Source organism: Myxocyprinus asiaticus, chromosome 29 (genome assembly GCF_019703515.2).
Source record: "Myxocyprinus asiaticus isolate MX2 ecotype Aquarium Trade chromosome 29, UBuf_Myxa_2, whole genome shotgun sequence".
Taxonomy (NCBI): Eukaryota; Metazoa; Chordata; class Actinopteri; order Cypriniformes; family Catostomidae; genus Myxocyprinus; species Myxocyprinus asiaticus.
In genome coordinates, this window is record NC_059372.1 from 34,004,515 (window position 1) to 34,025,477 (window position 20,963).

The 20,963-nt window shown below is 39.3% G+C and overlaps 1 protein-coding gene across 2 annotated transcripts in view; it reads left to right on the top strand.

Annotated features, from left to right (window-relative positions):
- The window catches only part of LOC127420490 (sterile alpha motif domain-containing protein 10-like), a 119,053-nt gene that overhangs the window by 20,654 nt on the left and 77,436 nt on the right, over nucleotides 1–20,963 (top strand). Inside the window, exon 1 of one of the 2 annotated variants that reach the window (XM_051662824.1) lies at nucleotides 11,499–11,593. The exons of the other annotated variant lie outside the window; for it this stretch is intronic. Coding sequence (XP_051518784.1) covers nucleotides 11,515–11,593 — 79 coding nt within the window. The 5' untranslated portion in view covers nucleotides 11,499–11,514. Of the gene's footprint in view, nucleotides 1–11,498; nucleotides 11,594–20,963 lie in introns of those variants that run through there. 2 annotated transcript variants of the gene reach the window in all.

Here is a 20,963-nt window from a genome sequence, read left to right on the forward strand (position 1 = left end):
GGTATTATAATTACACTTACCATGCGTGCACACACACACACACACACACACACAATAACTGATGGTGACAAGGACTTAGTTTCACATTTGAGGGAGGGCTGTCTGTATCATGTAAAGATCTGTCAGCATACAACAAACTAATAGAATGGATAGTTATTAGATGAGGAGCCTACGATCAAAATTATGAAGTTACTGTTTAAGGCAGGACACTTTTTTCATGTAGTAGTCAATTTTGAGATTTTGGTCTATTTTGCTTCCATGTCTTCTTTTACTCTAATGGAAAGAAAACTTCCAAAATACACATTTAGATGGTGTTTGTTTTAAGCCTACTACCCTCAGTCTGTTTGCATCTGTAGATTTCTTCTAAATTAACCAAAACAAGCTAATCTGCATATTTAAACAACATTTCAAGGGAAAAGACTCTTGATGTAAGTCATTAACTGGGAAAGTTCTGTGGTGATATGCTTTAGTTATTTTGTTTATCCTATTCACCTGCAGTGCCTTGTCAAATGTATGCAAATTAGTGCATTTTTATTAGTTAACGTCTAATTTGCATATCAATGTGGTGATTGTGGTGACGTTATAAGACACAAATTTTACTGTATTCACCTGTAGTGTCTCCATTAAGTACAGTACATTAGCCTGTATGGCCATGATAAATTGCCTTAGCTAAACTTTAGCTAATTTATTACATTAGCTAGTAGCTCATGAATCATGCATGTTAGCAAGACACAAGTTAACTATATTTGTCTTTTGTCTTTTGGCTAATTAGCTGTAAAGTCGAGGCACTGGTAGCTTAGTCTTTTGTTCATCACCACTCACCTGCACACAAGCCAAGAAAAACACAACTGGGATAGGAGCTGGGAGGGGCTACTGCCTGCCTTTCTGCCTGTCTGTGTGTCTGATGTGCCGATGTGTGCTGCACTGCTGCGCAGAGACACGGAGGGAGAGGGAGAGAGAGAGAGAGAGAGAGAGAGAGGGAGGGAGGGAGGGAGTGAGGGAGGGAGGGAGGGAGGGAGAGAAAGAGCGAGGGCATCGGAACTCGACAAAGTCTCATCTCCCGACCTGATATTTACAGGGAAGCTGTGCGCAAAAAGGAATATATATATATTCATTTATTTAAAATAAATAAATAAATAAGCACCCCGGAAAAAAGGGCACTTTCTCTCGAGGAAGAAAAAGGGCAGGTGCACAAGCCCCCTTTGATGTCTATGTGTGCACGTGCCTGATGATTATTAACTTCACTGGAGTCTATGCAATGTCTCCTGCTTTGAGGTTTGGTTGCATCAGCCACTCCCTCTGCGATGCCAGTCACATCGTAGGAGACCTCTTCATCCTCTCAGACTGCCAAACTCTCTCGGCTGATCTGGCCTGAGATCATCAGAGGCAGAGTAGCTCATGAAATAAGGGAGCTAAGCAGGAGAAATCCAGCATGATCAGATGAGAAGTAGGCATTTTATTTCTGAGTGTATTTCCATCTAAAGTCGGACTCAATGTGCTGAATTTCAGACAAGTGTCCCCATGTGGTCAATGCGCATGCCCTGAAAATTGCCCGCGGTGTGCCTTTGATGTCACATCCCATTTGATCTCCAGTAAGCGAGATACTATATTTGCAAAGTAGGTGAAAGAAAGTAGTTTTGCTCTCAATAGGGTTAGGTTTAGGGTTTGGGTTAGGTTTAATAGCATATTAATGTAACTCCTACTCAGATGTTTCCAAAACTTAACTCAGATTCGCTGCGTGTTTCATGTTACATCCATTCAAAGAAATGGAAGAATGTAGTTGCTAAGGTGAGTATGCGCAATTTAGTTCCAACTTTGGCCACTGTGGCGGTTCAAACAATCGAAAAAGTATAGACTGATTTTAGCAGACAGGACAACTGACCTCCATGTCACTCCAGGCTTGGGTTTCTTAGGAACAAATTATAGTGAAAAGGCACAACACTATATTACAATGAAAAATAAAAACAAATGATTTCTGGATATTGACTTTGATAAGCTGAATGAAGCAAAAAGCTTGTACACAAACACACACACACACACACACACACACACACACACACACACACACACACACACACACACTCAAAGGCAAGCAAACAAATCAAGCATTTCACATTCACACTCCCAGAGAGGTTTCTAAAACAACAACAATAGGGCTTTCTAGTCATGCCCTGCAGGCATCACATACGCATACACATACAGTACATCCAAAGACACACTTGCTGGAGGACACTAATTGGATTGTGATGATGTGATATTTTTTTATGTGTGTTTGTTTAAGAATGGAGTCCATTCTGAGTAGAAGAGAAAAGGTCTGAACAAGCAGGAAACATGAATAAGGAGCTCAGTTGTGTCTCCATGAGTGAAAAATCATGGAATAGGGTCAGTGGCCTCCTGACATTATAATGACTCAATCATAAAATTAAGGCATTGATAACACAGGGGGGATTTAACTAAGAATGTTGTGCCCAGAAATAGCCCTGTATTTTTTTGTTTTTGTTTTTTGTTTTGATTCACTAAAGCAGTTAAACAGATCAGGCAACAGCACAAATGCAGCTACAAAATCTATGCTGAACTCAATCTGCACGACACAATTCCGATCTTGCGGTCTGATTCTGAGCACTATATAGCGGTGAATGCTGCAGAACTTCACTACTGTGATCCAGACACCTGTATCATGCCGAAAATGCACTTGACTACACAGTGCATCTGGATATATGCCAGGTTATACAGTCTTTTCCATCATTTGACCATTATTTGATGAACTACTGCTGCCATGATTGATAGAAAATGTACACAAACATCTCTTTTAAATAAATTTCAGTTTACCGCCTGCTTTTCTCGGGCACAATGTTTATTGCACAGGGCAAATATCCAGAGATCTGTGAATAAAGTGCAATCTAAAATGAGCCTAATTTACATAGAAAGCAGGCGTGTTTGCACTTAATTTAAATATTCAAGATGCAGTGCTATTTCAATGCTGATTACACCTGCTTATGCTAGTTTGCTGGTGGTTAGAGAATAAAACGCAAGTTTTTGTTCTCAAAAGTGCAAAAGTGGTGTTACTATTCAGTGAATTATCCCTTTATACACTCACTTAGCACTTTATTAGGAACACTATGATCCTAATAAAGTGCACGACATGGTCTTCTTCTGTTGTAGCCCATCCACCTCAAGGTTCAACATGTTTTGCTTTCTGAGATGCTATTCTGCTCACTACAATTGTACAGAATGGTTATCTGAGTTATCGTAGCCTTTCTGTCAGCTCAAACCAGTCTGGCCATTCTCTGTTGACCTCTCTTATCAACATGGCATTTATGTCCACAGAACTGCTGCTCACTGTGGTGTTTTTGGTTTTTCGCACCATTCTGAGTAAACTCTAGAGACTGTTGTGTGTGAAAATCCCAGGAGATCAGCAGTTAAAGAAATACTCAAACCAGCCCATCTGGCACCAACAATCATGGCACAGTCGAAATCACTGAGATCAAATTTTTTCCCCATTATGATGGTTGATGTGAACTGAAGCTCCTGACCTGTATCTGCATGATTTTATGCATGCACTGCTGCCACACGTTTGGCTGATTAGATAATCGCATGAATAAGTAGGTGTACAGGTCTTCCTAATAAAGTGTTCAGTGAGTGTACTTTTGAAAGATCACTCAGACTGGCTTGTTTTATGAGGTGTGTATTTTATTAATTTATATAGGTGATGTCAGGCTTTTTTTGTAGCATAACATGCACTGATGAATTGTGTTGTGAAAGACCAAGAACATGTATATAGACAGTAAGGGTAAACTTTTTGAATTTCCTGCTGACTTTAACATGTATTTAGCACTAGCTTGCAAAATTGGCGGCTATAGCTATACCATACTTGTTCACATTTAAAGAGTGATGGAAAAGGCGGACAGCGCAAAAGATGTCATTTGCTTTTCCCACTGAAAAGCAGGCCTGTGGAAGTTCAATATGGCATTACTTCGATACAGAGCAGATGAAAATGTGAACCTGCAGACCAACATCACCAATTTTGGATCGATACCAAGTTTACAGAGCTGCTGTTGAACCAAAGCCTAAATTTATGTATCGAGCCAACAGTTGTGTGGAATTAATGTGTTAAAAATTAATGGACAGCACTGCATATTCCACGAAACCTTCTAAGCTCTGTGTATAGCAATATTGCCAGAAGCAACATTAATTTCTCTCTTGAAAGAGTACAATGTCAGACAGATGGAGAGTAAGAGAGAGGTAAAGTGAAGGGAAACTGGTTCATTGAGAGAGGCTGTGATGGAATAAGGATAGACAGCTTTCATTATGTTCTGTTTCTAAATGGCCAGTCTGGTGCTGTTGGCTACCTAGAGCCTCCCTTCCCAGACAGCCAACAATACAGAGGAGTAATTGGCATAGCTGTCAGACAGAGTGAGAGAGAGGGGGCTGGGGAGAGTCTGATAACATGGCAATTAAAGAAAGAGTATAGAGCGATTGGAAAGCATAAAGCAACAATCAGACAAAGCAAGAGAGAGAGAGAGAGAGAGAGCGAGCAAGAATACATGTGGGTCATGTGAGGAAAAGAGTGAGTTCATACCTTATGAACACTAGGGCTGCAACTAATTATTTTGATAATTGATTAATCTAACGTTTATTAGAACGATTATTCGACTATTCAGTGATTATTACAATTGTATTAAATGTGCTTGCTAACAATAAAGAGGACAAAATCATCTGTTAAAAATACCTCTAAATGACATTCACTGAATTAAAGGGGGAAAAAATACTTTTTATTAAGTTTAATTCAGTAAAGAAATTCACTGCAAAAAATCCTATTGTTATCAAGTATTTTTGTCTTGTTTTCCATTTAAAATTCTCGAAAAATCCTTAAAACAAGATACATTTACTTGAGAAGCAACTTGGTTGCTTGATTGTACTTCTGCGAGTGCAGTAAAGACAAAATATATTCAAGATCTATTCTCTAAAAGCAAGTCTAAATATCTTATATGCTGCTTCTCAGGTGATTTTTAGATATTTTAAAATATTTGTATTTTTAATATTATATTCAACATTCTCAGATAACAATTTTTTTCTTCTGCAGTATAGCTGCTAATGAAAATGTACGTTGTTTTAAAGGAGTTTTAGGTATTTATAGTGGAAAACAAGGCAAAACAAAAACAAATCAAAAAAATGTATTGGGGCGAGGACTACCTCTATCACCTTTCTGTTCATTTCAATCCATCTTTAACTTACAATAATACAAACTCTCTCTTATTAATAAAGATGCGTATTGCCAATTTTCTTCACGATAAGAAATGAACACATATATTATTCAATAACTCACGAGCCATCACGTTATAATCTAGCTGCAGCAAGCGCACGTGAGGGGGAGGAGCGTCCCCGCACCAGAGTGTGCATCAGTCGGGTGCAGTTTCAATCTCTCCACCTTAGATCGGGACATTCACGCATCTCATAGAAGAGGTGCTGACCGCACAGAGAAATGCCAGTTTCAGAGTTTGTAGTTATTTACATGATCTGCTTCCTTATTTTGTATTTTTGTATTATAATTCCCTCATACTTTGCGATCTACATCACCTGAAGCTGTTTGGAAAGTTTAGAGTGCATCTGTGAGCTGTGTAATTCTTCCTCTCCTCAGTCAGGCGCGAGCTGCAGTGATGCTCTCGCTCGTCATCATTAGAGTTTAAAGCGATCTCATGTTACGTTAAATGAGATCAAGCGACTATTCGACAAGGACAGTTTTGTCGACAATTTAATATTTTCGACGTTGTCGATAACATCGACTAATCGTTTCAGCCCTAATGGACACATACCATTTCCACTCTCTGTGAGACCGTGTGTGTGAATGAGACAGGAGAGATACTGAGATACATTGTTTCACGCTCTCAATACCGTGGTAAAGACTTGCAGGATATCATTAGTTTCTTTCTTTCTTTCTTTCTTTCTTTCTTTCTAAAACCATATGCAACATTTGACTTTAGGATAATGGCCTAGTGCTTTGTACCTGTGCTTCGACACATTGTATGGTGGTGTTTATGTGCGGGTGCTTAAGTCATTCCCAGTCCCCTCTAATGTTCCTGTTACCTCTCCACTGTCCTATCTCATTAAAGGCAAAAGGACCACAAAAGTGTAGGAGAGAATGTTGAGTTAAGGTGGAAATGAGAGAAAGTTGAATGAGAGCTGAATGTAATCTCTCCAGTGCATGTTGTCTGTAATGGATTTGGGGGAGATAAACTATGTTAATTTGGGCCGTGGGAACTAATGGAAGCTTAACATTGGGGAGACACTACACCAGCACCTGAGACTGACCCGATGTTACAGCACTAATTAAACACAGACTGACTAAATTCACACACACACACACACTGAGGAGGAGAACTGAAAATACGGTGTAATAAGTTTCTCTCTCTGTTCTTTCTTTTTTCTTTTTTTATTTTTTTTTATTTTTTAAGAGCAAAGTAAAGTGTGTGTGTTGGCCCTTGGAGTTAAATTGATAATATGCACATTAGAGGTGTAAATCACAAGTTTCATCATGATATAGGCTTATATTGATTCTCTTAGCCAGCGATCAGATTTTTGCCGATGCCTGCTGCTGATGCCATTTAGATTTTATTAGATTCAGGGCCCTGCGATCGATATTACGATATTATGTGCTGTAATTTACACAATTACATTTATTATCTCACAAATGCAACCAAAATATCAATATTAAATCTAAAATTTTATTGAGCTTTATGAAAAGTGCAAATCCAGTATCCAGATTGGAACATCCACAACAAAATAGGTACTTAAAATAGGTTATTATAAAAAAAATAATAAAAAAAACTTAATAATACAAAAAATAAAGTGCATACATATGATCATTAATCTTTTGATAACAGCTCATTGCCTTATGGAATGAGGTAAACACTACTATGACAATTTATCATCTTTACAACAATCAAGAAAGTCTTTCAATCCAAAATACTTACCCACGACAGGAGAGTATGTGCTATCTGTGTTTTTTGCACAGTTGTATTGAAAAATTCTGTTACAGTTTACTGTTAAATGTTAGTAAGGATGTTTATGTGTAGATGTGAAAAGTCTTGTAACTGATGTTGGTGCAGGGCAGGTGTTTTCTCTTTGCCTCATTAGCGCTGTTCAGAATATTGCAGCTGTTTTGCAATTTGAATTGGTTGAATTGCATCATAGCGCTTTAAAATAGAACATTTTCATGTAGAATTCAAATGTGTTGCATGCGCCATGATAACGAGGGAAGCCCAATTTAACTGTGCATGTGATCGTCTCTGCGCTATCCTGTAACAGGAGCTCGCAGCCCTGTTGACAGGTGAGCACAGATAGAGCACAGTGCAACCTCAGGCTTCGGTCACTCCACGCACATCCGTGTGGCAAGATGAGAAGCATATTTAGTGCTTATAAAGCAAGATGAATATCATAAGGTTGCTGCATCGCCTGACAGAAATGTGTACGGACGTGGCTGGCAAGAGAATTTCAAAATAAAGGTGCATCTTAAAAAAGTATACATCGATGTTTATGCATTGAAATGATGACATCGTGTCGTTGGTGATTTGATCGATGCATCGATCTATATCTATGGATCGTTACACCCCTAATACACATACAATTTATTATATACATTTGTTTCTGATTTGTGCAGCAGCACCTCCTGTGAGCGTGTCAGCTAAGGGGGTTTCTTTCTTTCTTTCTTTCTTTCAAATATGAAAACTTTCGATATTATTATAGATTGCTATTCAGTGGGTTGTGCAAACAGATCTACTCTGTTCTAAAGTGTGTCATGGACCTGTTGACAGCTGGATATTTTCCATGCTGCACGATTAATTTGGGCATTGCAGTTTTGTCGTTCTTTTGAAGTAAATTTATCTTTTTTACACCTCACAAACATGGCCAGTAAAGGCTCGAGAAGGGACATTATACAACAGTTAGTTCCTGTCCTCGAATCTGATTGGACGAGAGGAAATAAAAGTGCTCATAACTCAAACCATCAGCACTGAGACACTTTACTGTTCATATCACTCCGCTTGTGTTCATGACGTTCCAAACTAACGTGTAAGAGCAGTGCAGATGTGTAACAGCAGCTAGATATGTGAATTTTTATTTGTCCCTGTGACATTAAAGATTTGAGCCAGCAAAATCTTTCGAACTAGCAACAGCAGATCCTGTGGCGTAAGAAAGTAGTTCCAAACAAAAGAGCACTTTTTTGGGGAAGTCCTTCGTTTTTCCTTAATTATTTATTTACTTGTTTATTGAACTGTTGTATAAAAGCAATATCACACTCGCAATCATGCTGTATTGTCTATCTATCAGCACGGCTGTGATTATCTCGTGCCTACGGCCAAATCACAGCCGTGCTGATAGCTGGACATACAGCACTCTTGCTCGTGTGATATTGCTTTAATAACAGTGTGAATAATTGGATCATTGGTTGTGTACTTTTTATTTTATTTTAAATATTTTTTATTTATTTATGTTATTTATATTTTATTTTATGGGATGATAATACATTAAATAAGTAATTTGTCTTGTGGACCTAATGGAGCACAACAGTGCCCATCCACTTTTTCAGCCATCTTAGTTTCGTAAGTAAGCTTCCCATTTATTTTTTCCATAAAGATTTCATAAAATCCTCCATAAAAGAGTTCCATGAACAAACCAGCTCCTAAGTGAATCACAACATTACAAACTTTAATTTGAAGCAAAAAAGTATTTGAAAATCAGACAAAAAGGCTAAGGTATGAAGCATTGTAATCTAATTAAAAACAATGGAAAAATGTAAAACTATTGATTTAAAGTTGATTATGATTGCAGAATCAGCATATTTAAATTATATTGCAAAATATTCAGATATATAAAAACATGTAAGTAGTTTGAGAGTGTAGGGAGACCCACTCGGGCGGTTGCTGCAGAGCTCTTTTGGCGCACTTTATTTCTTGTGATTCTCTGATTGGTGGATCTTTCTCTGCAGGAACATGGTAGTGTAATTCTTTACCAGAAATTCTTCATTAAAAAATTATGATTAAATAATGTGGACTAATGGCTTCAAAAGAAGCATATACTGTACAATCGCTTAACAACCTCTAGGTCTGTTTTTAAAGGTATATACGTTATCATTAAAAATAAATTAATCTATGAATAGGATTTTTATTAAAGAAACTGGCTGTTATGCTCTTTTGTGCAGCTGTAAAGAAGGCTTTATAAAATGAGCAAATATTGTCTCATGAAGCCTAAGGAAATTCATAATATTCCTACTAAAAGGTCCCTATTTCACCAAGGTCCACTCACTTGGAGATTGCTGGCCTTGTCAATAGCCTAGTTCTTGCTGTCTTCTGCCTGTTTCCATTCAAATGGCCTTTTATCGATAAAAATGGTGTGCGTGATGACATCATGCTTAAAAAAACACTTTGTCGCATATGTTTTGTTTTATCACAAAAGAAATCTGCCCTTAAGCCGTCTCCATACAGAAATGTTTGTTTATCGCTAATTATGTACCTTTCGCCTCCCGGATGTCCCTGATGTTTTTTCCTCCGAAGTTTTGGTAAAATGGGGAGAGTATTGAGACAATTCATTGAAATTAGACAGCTTACTGTCATTTTAATTTCACAAATGTTACTGATGTTGTGCCTATCGTAGGTTGCCACCGGTTCCGACCGAAAAGGGAATCGTCATGGCCCTCTTCAAGCTGGTAACCTGCACCAAGTAGTGGGGGAAACTTTCGGTCTTAGTATAAGACACATCCATCGATGTGTATTTGCTGTGTGCACAGCTATTAAAGAAAAATTGATGCGGTGTAATAACAGGGTTTACATATATGATACATTCCTGATATTCAATAGGCTATTTTGAACAATCATCTAATTTAAAGCATTGCCATCACAACTGCATTATGTCCCGCATATTTGTCCAGCAATTTTAATTACCAACTGAATTTGATTGTCATCTAAAATTAATTTTAGCAGCATAATGCAATTTACATTTTCTGAACAAGCTCAGCAAATGCGATCTGAGGTAAAGAGGGTTAGATTTAAAATGTTGAAACTTTTTAAAATTTTCAAAAGCTAGTTTTCTGAAAGTGAACTCATTGGACAAATAGTTCTGATAGTTTATAGTCTTGAAAAAAAGTGTAGAACTTTCTGAGAATGTCATTCAGATGACTTTTTTTTGTCAAAAGAACAGGGAAAGGCTAATTTAAATTTGTGTAAAGAAAAGGCATATATAGGTCTAAAAATATATATATTTTCATTTGGTAATTTATTTTTTTAATTTAATACTTTTTTCGTTTGGTAATGTATTTAATTTAATACAGGGAATTTTGCTGGCATTTTTTCAAAAATAAGCTAAACAATAATTTTATAGATTTGGGCTATGTTAGTGTTCCAAAAAAGCACACTGATGCTTTTCTCTTAGTGTTGTGTATTTATTTTTAATTTAAAACATCTTTGTGCACAGAAATGATGTTTTTTTGTATTGTGGGCTAAATCCGTGACTGCTATCTATTATTTAGAATTTTTGAATAGTGTGGAAAAGCAACTTTAATAAATAAACGGATGGCTACCGCGATTAAATTAATCACAAACAGTGGCCATTCATTTGTTCTCTGTGCACTTGTTGATGTGAATGATACGAGATATTTGTGTTGGCACTCCTGGAAGTGTCATGTTTGCAGCATCGGATCTATATGCCAGTAAGATCAATCCATAATCACGTACAATAAATTGGCTTTTAAGGATGTATACCTTGTCGTCATGATTAACACAGGCTAATAATTGGAGCAAATTCTGTCATGTGACACTAAATTTTTGCGTTAATGCCAATTTTCTTGACAAAAAGTGTTTCCAAACCAGTTTTTCATGATATTTGAAGTATCGACATAGAGTTTATGCGCTAGAGTTAAACGGAAAAATAGAATGTCGACATTTGTGAAATTTTAGCGATAATTTGCGTTTCCATCAGCTTTATTTTGATGGACTAAAACTTTTTTCGCAAAAAATCCTTGGATGGAAACATAGTTACTGACATACCATATATATTATACAGTACATATAAATGGATGAGTTGCCCTCTTCTTGATATCTCTCCCCTTTATTGTGTAAAAGCTATGTTTTACTGTTCTATCCCTGTTCAAACACTTGTTTATTTAAAAGTTTCAAAACTAAGTTCAAGGTTTGTGCCGTTTTTTGAGGACACACACACAGACACAATTTCCCCAAATACAGTCGATACAATATCGAATGGGGGAAGTTGACACCAGAGGTTGGCTCTATTGATATGCTAGCAGCGTGTGATGGACTTACATGTTTGTGTTTATATGTAGGTCAATGTTAGTTCAATGAAAACTCCTGTTCTTATTTCATCATTCTCGATATGCACAGTAACAAGCTCTGTGCTCTGGATGTTGGCTCTCTGTGTCTCTTCTGGCCTCACTGATGCCCGGGCAGGGCTGGTTGATACCCGCGGCTGAGCAGGGGTGAGGCAGGCAGCAGCTGGTGGCAAAGGCTTATGAGGCGACAGAGGGTAATAGTAGTTCAGTCCGGCACCGCTCCGGCATGGAGGGCTGCTATACAGAGTTTAATTGAAGGTATCTTTTTTGTTTTGTTTTTTGCTTCAAATATATGGGTTGTTCTGCTTTTTCTTAAGTTGTTTTTGCAAAGTTTTGAGGACAGTTTAGAGTGCTAAACTGAATATTGTTACCTTAGTCCCAGACTTTTGCTGTTGTTTATACATTGACATAATAGTTAATTTTCCTATTCAGCCTTATATGTCATGATAATAAGTTTGAATATAGTTGGACTTGTGCAGTTCATGGTAATATGAACACATTGTTTGATTTTAAATACTTTTTTGTTTACTTTTGCATGTTAAACACTTTTGACACTTTATTGGGTTGCCACATGATGTCCAATGTAAAATCTGGGTCCTAAAGCAAAACCAGAGAGAACCATAGAGGAGACACATAAGATTACAGAGGTCTTTATCTCAGGAGAGAAATCTGAGAAGCAAGCAAAAGTCTCCATTTGATCTCCATTTCATCTTATTGCTGCCAGAATCAATTGAGAAACTAAGATATTGAGGTCTCATGTGTTATATTTCTTTCTTTCCTACTGTATGGGTGTCATGGTTTATGATATATTCAGTACACTACGCTCCTGGCACATTCGCAATGCAAAGTAGAGGTCAGGAGATTATATAATATGTAAGTATAATGTGTAAATGAAAGGAAAGCTGGATATTATAAGTGAATATACTGTATAATCGGCTAGTATTTGAAAATGATGAATATGCTAATAGAAGTTTATATAAAAAGACCATTACAGAAGTTACACTGAAAGGTCATTCTAACTTAGCAGATGTTCACTTGTTTCTGAATTTACAATTTAGTCCCTGTCTCCTTTATGGACATCATTTTGTCATTCAGTGGCATCTCTACATTAAGGGCAGATGAGGCTCTGTTGTGTTAAGAACTAATATATTTTCCGCATCTTAAACTTGATTTGTGTCTGTTATTCAAGACCACAGTGGATATTATTTTTAAAAATTATATAATTATTAAGGTTTGTTGTGTTAAAGCCGTTTAATTGTTCTCATTTGCTATGTGTAGGGCTAGCCTGTCGGCCTCTATGTTAATCAACTGAGATCTGGAGAATGTCATGCGCATGTGCAACGTTTGCCTTTGCCCCTTAGCCAATCAAAAGCTTTGATCATATGTATGTCAAGCTGACATGGTCCTCCGGATTTACTGGTCTGGAGTGCAGACCTGCGTAGTGAACTTCATTGGGAAGTTTTATTAGCTAATTTTATTCTAATGTGCTGCTGGTTGGAATAGTTACAATGCTCATCGTTTCAGTGAATTGGATGCCATTGTGTTTTGTGTGTTGATGCATTGGTTTGTATTAGATTACAATAAATGCAAATATGAGTTTTTTTTTTTTTAATTAGTTTTGTTAGGCTGTTCATGCGAGTTAGCTAGATAATATGCACAACCTTTGACGATTTGCCTATATCTGGTTTGCTTTCACAGTTACTTGAACTTTTTGATGTGGATGTGTGTGCTTTAGGGGTATTTTATAATTGGCAGAAAGGATGCGCCATTTTTTTCACGCTTTCTTTTTGTTATACATTTTTGCACATTATTTTTATGCATTAACATACTGACGTATGGATTGATGTATGCAGTCATATAATCAGAGACCCTCTCCTCAAAATTTGAACATAATTGGTAAAAAAAAAAGTTGCATTAAGTGATTATTTGTGCCCCACCAAAAAAATTAGCTTGAGACGCCACTGTTGTTATCTCCAAAATGGGCTTTGACAGATATTTCTTCTGTCATGTGTGGATGAACTCAAATGCAGAGTAAAACAAAAAGGCTTTATTGGTGAGGCAAAACAAACTTATAGATCCCCGAAGGGCAAAACCACAGTCTCAGGGTGGGTGGAGAACTGACTGGCTGGAGACAGGGGAAGGGTGAAAGGAGGCATGGCTGGGCGGCTGAACCAGGGAACACCAATGATGAGGCAGGCTTGCCAGGCCGATGACATTTGGCAGACCAGCAGGCAAAGAGGGAGTCCAAGGAACCAACAGGCAGAGAAGGGACGGGAAGCCAGGAGACAGATCCACTCAGGCTGGCTTGAGCAGAAGCCATACCTGCCAACATCGGATTGTGAAATATAGGGAGATATACGTGGTTCGTATGTGCGAGGAACGGCAGCCAGTGGAGTTTCTTAATAAATGCTTTTTGAGTTATTAATAATAAAATGTTTATATTTTTTCTTATATGCTGAGAACTTTCCTGACCCATGACTTATAACAAAAAATATATATTTGTATCTCTTCGATTATTTATCTTATTTATGTATACATCTGTGTTGGTTTCTTTGTATTTTTTTTTTTTTTTTGTTGGTATTATAATTTTTTTTCCTCACCTGTACTTTTTGTCTTTATGACTCAGTGATTGTATTCATACATTGTTGGGTCTGTGTAATTTTGTTAGAGCTGTGGAATATAATAGTTTTTACGATGCATCGCGATGCTGACGTGAACGATTCTGCATTGATTCATAAATAAAAAGAATAGATTTTTTTTTTAATGTAATTAAATATCATATATATATATATATATATATATAGGCAAAGATTGTTGCCTATGTCCTTCGGAAGTAACGCACGTGCGTCTGTCTAATTTATCGTAGATAGGAGACATGGCGGAGGGAGAGCAGCAGCCGGTGCTTAAAAATGCACCTAGCTGCTTGATAGCAGATATTTGGGCACATTTGGTTTTTTACGAAGAAAAGAAAAACGAGCTTGATAAAAATTATGCAGTGTGCAAGACATGTCAAGCCAAGATTAAATACTTCAGCAACACTATAAATATGAGGAATCACATGTCCCGTTTTCACCCGGAGCTAAAGTTAGCAGCAACCCCGCAAAATGTAGCTAATCAACCTACAAAACAACAATCGATGCTATCAACTTTACATCAGATCTCCGAAAGGGCAAAGAAGATCACACAGTCCGTTGCCACATTTATTGCAAAGGATCTCCACCCTTACACGGTCGTGGAAAACACCGGCTTTCGCTTCCTCCTCCATACCCTGGAGCGAAGATACAGAATCCCTTCTCTGAGTTTTTTTACAGACACCGCTATACCTGTTTTATACAGTGACACAAAATCCAGAGTGATGGAGTCCATGTGTAATGCCAGCCGAGTGGCCATCACCTGCGATTCCTGGACATCCATCACCACAGATTCATATGTAACGGTAACTGCTCATTATATTTGCAATGACTGGCAGCTGAAATCACATGTGCTACAAACAAGAGCCTTTTACAAAAGCCACACGGGTGCCCATTTGGCGGAGTTTTTGCAAAATGTTATTGCAGAGTGGCAGCTCACAAAGAAATAGCCTTAGTTACAGACAATGCTGCAAATATTGTGGTTGCTGCTCGAGTGGGCAAGTTCCTACACATACGATGCTTCGCACACATATTGAATCTGGCCTCTCAGCATGCACTGAAACTTCCTGCTGTGTCAAGGCTACTAGCTAGAATCTTGCGAATCTCTTCGTTTTTCCACCGGAGCACAACTGCTAAGCACCATTTTCAGGAGAAGCAGAAACTTCTTGGTTTGCCTTGTCATAAGCTGAAAACTGATGTTTGCACTAGGTGGAATAGTGCATATGAAATGATGGAAAGATATTTAGAGCAACAGCCGGCTGTCTGTGCCGCCTTTCTATCTCCTGAGGTGAGAAGAGCAGAGAGTGACATCTGCACTCTCAGTGAAACAGATGTGTCCAATGCTGAAGATGCTGTGGAGGCATTAAAGCTAATGAAAGATGCCACGACTTTGATGTCTGAGGAAAGAAACCCAACTGTGAGTCTCATTGCACCTTTGATTACACAACTCCTCCAGAACATGACGGACAGCACTGGAGACTCGCCAGTGATCTAAGACATTAAGCATGCTATCAAAGCAGACCTCCAGAAGAGGTACACAAGTGAAGACGAAAAGAACATTCTTTATACAGCCTCAGCACTTGATCCTCGGTTTAAGGGACTGCCTTTCCTCACAGAAGATCAGAGACTGGAGACATACCGACAAGTGACTTCTGAGGCTGCAGTACTACAGGTGATTGCTCCATGTTTCATTTTAAATCTTATTTAAAATAGTTATCATTAAAATGTTGTGTAGTTAATTAAAAGCTTAAGTTAATATATACCTGTTTAAGGAGGTTTGGTAGATAATTGAAAATGTGCTTACTGCTTAACTGGTTGTTTATTTTATTCTCTCTTGTGTTCAACCACAGAGTGTGAGTGCAGAAGGCAGTGAAGACCCTGGAAGAAACTTGGTTACAAGTGAAGAAAGGTCTCAGCCTGAGGAGCAATTCCCGTCTGCCCCCCAAAAAAGGGCCTCATCTTTGATTGTGAGTCTGTTGGGCCATGCATTCCCTGATAGTCAAGTACAGCCCAGGACATCCTATGATAGGGCAGAGGATGAAATGAAAAGGTACTGTGGTGCACCATCACTGTCTCTCACTGGGGACCCTCTGACCTGGTGGTGTGTTCACGAGGCCATTTTCCCTCTCCTAGCCAAGCTAGCATGGAAATATTCGAGTATACCAGGAACCAGCATCTCTGCAGAGAGAGTTCCCTATCTGTCACTCATTCGAGGTTTTGTCGATGTAGTGACACTAGGGGTCACTCTTGGGAGCCTGAAACACCACTGATCTTTAGAAAAAAGGCCAATGAGAATTGGCGAGTGGAATTTGCATGCCATTCCCCCGGACATACGGGTATAAAAGGAGCTGGTATGCAACCACTCATTCAGATTTTCTCTTCGGAGCCGAGCGGTTGCATTCAGTGCACTGAATACAATTCCTCTAGAAAAAAACTCACCTCGCTAAAGACTGCTGGATTTGATGGCGCATTTCAGCAGCTTCTCCCCCTCTGTGCCTGTGCAATGCAGAGAACGGCCCTGGGCACTTCGTTAGAGCAAAAAAAAAGAGTATATTCTGAAAAGAGTATATTTTCTATTCATAAAAGAACGGCACACATGGAACATCTTTCTGTTTGTGTGTTATTCCTGATTGCGGTCGCTATCTGTCCACTTCTGATGGCCAAGATCGCTGTCTTACATGTCTGGGCGCTGCCCACGCGGAGACATCGTTCATGGATGGATCATGTCCTCATTGCAAGAACATGACCATGGCAACGTTGTGGTTGCGGCTTGCATTCATAAGAAAGCAAGCCACCCCAGTGGCTCCCTGCCTCGGTCTTTCTATCTACGGGTATGAGGCCATGCCGGTTAGCACTGGGGGCGATTTGGGAACCTCAATGAGATCCCCCCACGGACCTCCCATCCCCCAGCATGCTCGCTTGCCCCGATCGCGTGCTCTGATGAGATCGCTGGCTCGTCTCAGGGTGGGTTCGACATCACGTCTGGCACCCCGGAAGATGATGAGTTATCGAGCGCAACATCGGAGAGCGGGCTCGTCCGGTCTGATGCTGAGGCTTCGTCTGGGCTTCCTCCTTCGGGAACGGTTGCCCAGTCTCAGGCCGATGCGGAAATGACGGACATGCTTTCCCAGGCGGCCGCGAGCGTCGGGCTAGAGTGGAAACCTCTGCTCTCCCCTGAACCCTCGCGGCTCGACGATTGGTTCCTGGGCTCGGGGTGCCGCTCACAGCCGTGCCCTGCCCCCGTTCCTTTCTTCCCGGAAGTGCATGAGGAGCTAACAAGGTCATGGGAGGCACTTTTACTGCCCGGTCCCAATCTTTCAGCTCCCCCGCTCTCGCTACCCTCGATGGTGGAGCGGCCAGGGAGTATTCGGTGATCCCCCAGGTGGAAAAGACGCTCGCGGTGCACTTGTGTCCACAGAGCGCCGCCACCTGGCGTGGGCGCCCGAAGCTCCCATCCAAGGCCTGTAGGTTTACGTTGTCTCTGACAGCTAAGGCCTATGGTGCCGCTGGAGAAGCCGCCTCCACCCTGCACGCCATGGCTCTCCTGTAAGTACACCAAGCCAAGGTGCTAAAAGAACTGCCCGAGGGTAGTTCTGACCTGGGATTGATGCAGGAACTGCGCTCGGCGACCGACCTCGCTCTCCGGGCGACGAAGGTCACAGCGCGGTCTCTCAGGCAGGCGATGTCCACTCTTTTTGGGGAGAAAAAAGAGGGAAAAGAGGCCTCGGCTGGGCTAGCCTGTCCCTATTTGTTGAGCAGTCGACTTGTTCCTGAAGGACCGTTCAATGCTCATAGCAGCATTGGGGGAGGTTATGTGACAGCCTGATGCGCTGGCTACGAGGCACACAAAAGTCTGCCCGTCTCGCACCGCTAGTCCACGTAACACAGTTCAGCTAGTTGTGGCGTTTTGTGTAGGGACCCCTAGTGTCACTACATTGACGCAACGTCAAGTGAGTGACAGATAGGGAACGTCATGGTTACTTTCGTAACCTCCGTTCCCTGATGGAGGGAACAAGACATTGTGTCCCTCTTGCCACAACGCTGAACTTCCCGCTGAAATGGCCGGGACCTTGTCTCGGCTCCTCAGCACAAAACCTGAATGGGTGGTTGCATACCAGCTCCTTTTATACCCGTATGTCCAGGGGAGTGGCATGCAAATTCCACTTGTCAGTTCTCATTGGCCTTTTTTCAAAAGATCAGAGGTGTTTCGGGCTCCCAAGAGTGACCACTAGTGTCACTACATCGACAAAACGTCTCGTTCCCTCCATCAGGGAACAGAGGTTACGAAAGTAACCATGACGTTTTCTCTACAGCATGGGATGTAGCTAGAGCAAAAAGAAGCAGCCTGAAACCCAAACATGTGGGTCACCATGTGTTTTTGAGTAAGAACATAGAAATTCCAAACTTCAGCAACTAAGCACTGCCATTTGATACATCCTACTAAAAAGTGAGAAGGCTTTATTTTTGTAGAATTTTGTTTTTCCACAAACAATACAATATGTTATACTACCTTGTGGTACAGATTATTTTATCTGCATAAAAGGCAGCCTTTTAAGTTATTTTTTTATGTATAAGAATTTTCCTGTAATAAAGCTGCTACAGAATTTTATGTTTATAATGTCAAAACTTTTATTTTTGTTGATTATATTTACAGTGCTATACAAAAAAGTGTTTTGTGTTTACACATACTGCTGAGTAACTTGAAAAATAGACAGGTTGTCATGTAATTTGACATGTTCTTTAGTTTGAAAACAGCTGGTTAATAAAAAGGCTGAAAGAGAAAGAGTTTCAAGTGTGTGTATTATTAATAAAAGAATTGGAGGACAAGCATCGTGATGTATCGAGAATCGGTTTATAATCGAATCGTTACCCTCTGAATCGTAATCGAATTGAATCGTGAGGCAGGTGAAGATTCACACCTCTAAATTTTTTACATCTTATTGAACATTTAACCTTCAGTTTTTAAATAAAAATATCCACCATTTTAGCACAATGTGTGGACTTTTCAGACGACCCTGTACCACACTGTTCCCAGTATTATCACGTTTCAGCACAGTGTGTGGACTTTTCAGATGACCCCTTACCCACTGTATGAAAAATTTCCAACTTATATCAATATTAAATGAACACAGAGAAAATGTGGTCTTGGCTGACGAGGACAGGAACAAGACAAGACCGTCAGAAACCCAACAAACAAACCAAATAAGTGCAAAAAGAGAGCACTTTCCCACATGTAGACAGTGAAAACCACAACTAAATGGCTTAAGACAGAGCATACTGGAAGGTTAAAGACAAGACAGAGAACTGACAGGAGAGCACATGGCAAAAGGACACAAACAGAACCCATGTTCTCACACACATCATGAGACACGACATGGATGTCAGGATCCTGACACCAAAAACAATAAACAAGACCAATATTAAACATAAATCAAACATCAAAAAAGTACATTAAGCATAAATAAGTTTCTTTTCCAAGATGGCATAGAATTTAAAGCACCTTGGTTTAATCATTTCTGTCCTTCAAGATAAATTCCTCTAAAAAAGTGAGATGACCACTCATGTTGACATCAGCTGACCTTTACTAAAATTCACAAAAATGAAAAGCAATAAATATCCACATTTTAAGATACCTTACAACCCATGAAATCTTTTGATGTATGTAATTTTCTTCTCTGTATTGTTGTATTTCCTATTGGAACAGGACGTTAGGGAGGGACATACTTAAATATACGTGGCTTGTTGAGCGCGTTACCAGGCTCACGCTATTCTCTGCGGCATCCACGCACAACTCACCATGCTCCCCACTGAGAGCGAGAGCCACATTATAGCAATCATGAGGAGGTTAGCCCATGTGACTCTACCCTCCCTAGCAACCGGGCCAGTTTGGTTGCTTAGGAGACCTGGTCACTCAGCACGCCCTTTATTCGAACTCATGACTCCAGGTGTGGTAGTCAGTGTCTTTACTAGCTGAGCTACCCAGGCTCCTGCACAGCTGTTATTAATCAACACAATCGCTGTATAAATAATACTATCGTTCATTTTCGTTGAAGATATTCAAATGTACAGTGTTATTATGAAAGATAAATTACATTAAATAAAGAAATAAAAATATAAAGGAGTTTATTTTAAACCTGTTTTTAACAACTAATATTTAAAAGATTGTTTCATTATGGATGAAAGACATTACAAACAACATCTCTTTTAAAGAGAAAATAAGGCTTTGACATCATATATTTACACTTGTACTTGTCTTCTAAGGACTTGAGAGACTTCAGAAGACCTGACAATGTTTCCGGTAAGGGATCATGGTGAGCAATGATGCTCCCTGGTTTTTACGGTGCATTGTGGGATTTTTTAGGGACTAACATTTTAGTGTACAGGAACGATTTTGCAATTGAGACTTAAAATGAAAGACTCCCTGATCAGTGCCCTGACTACGGAACTAGGGAGCTGATTGAGACACACCCTTAGACCTTTTATTATTTATTTGACTAATTTTTACAAAATGTTCAAAAATGATAATATAAACACCATCCCATACAATAATAATAATTAAAAAAAACGTTTAAGTATAAACAAACACACTAAAGCCAAAGCCTTGTTTCTTTTGTGGTCCTCTATGCGATTACAAAAAGATGTGAGAACAGGTGAAAGAGGCTAACAATAACATACTAAGCTAAATATTAAAAACTAAAATCTCAAAAAAACATCAAAATCATACAGAAAAGCCATCTTTTAATGGCAATTCTAACATAGTAGAACACATTAAATCCAATGCTTACAGTGTATCTGCTAAAATATCTAAGATTTTGATCATGATGTCTTAAAGGGGTCATGAAATGGAGAATACATTTTTCCTTGATATTTAGACATATAAGATGTAACTACTATAAAAACATACTGTTAATTTCAGAACTCAAAACTTCCTCCCCAATCTAAAAAGAGCATTTATATTTACCACTCTGCTGAAACATCTCATTTTGAAATCTGTGTGT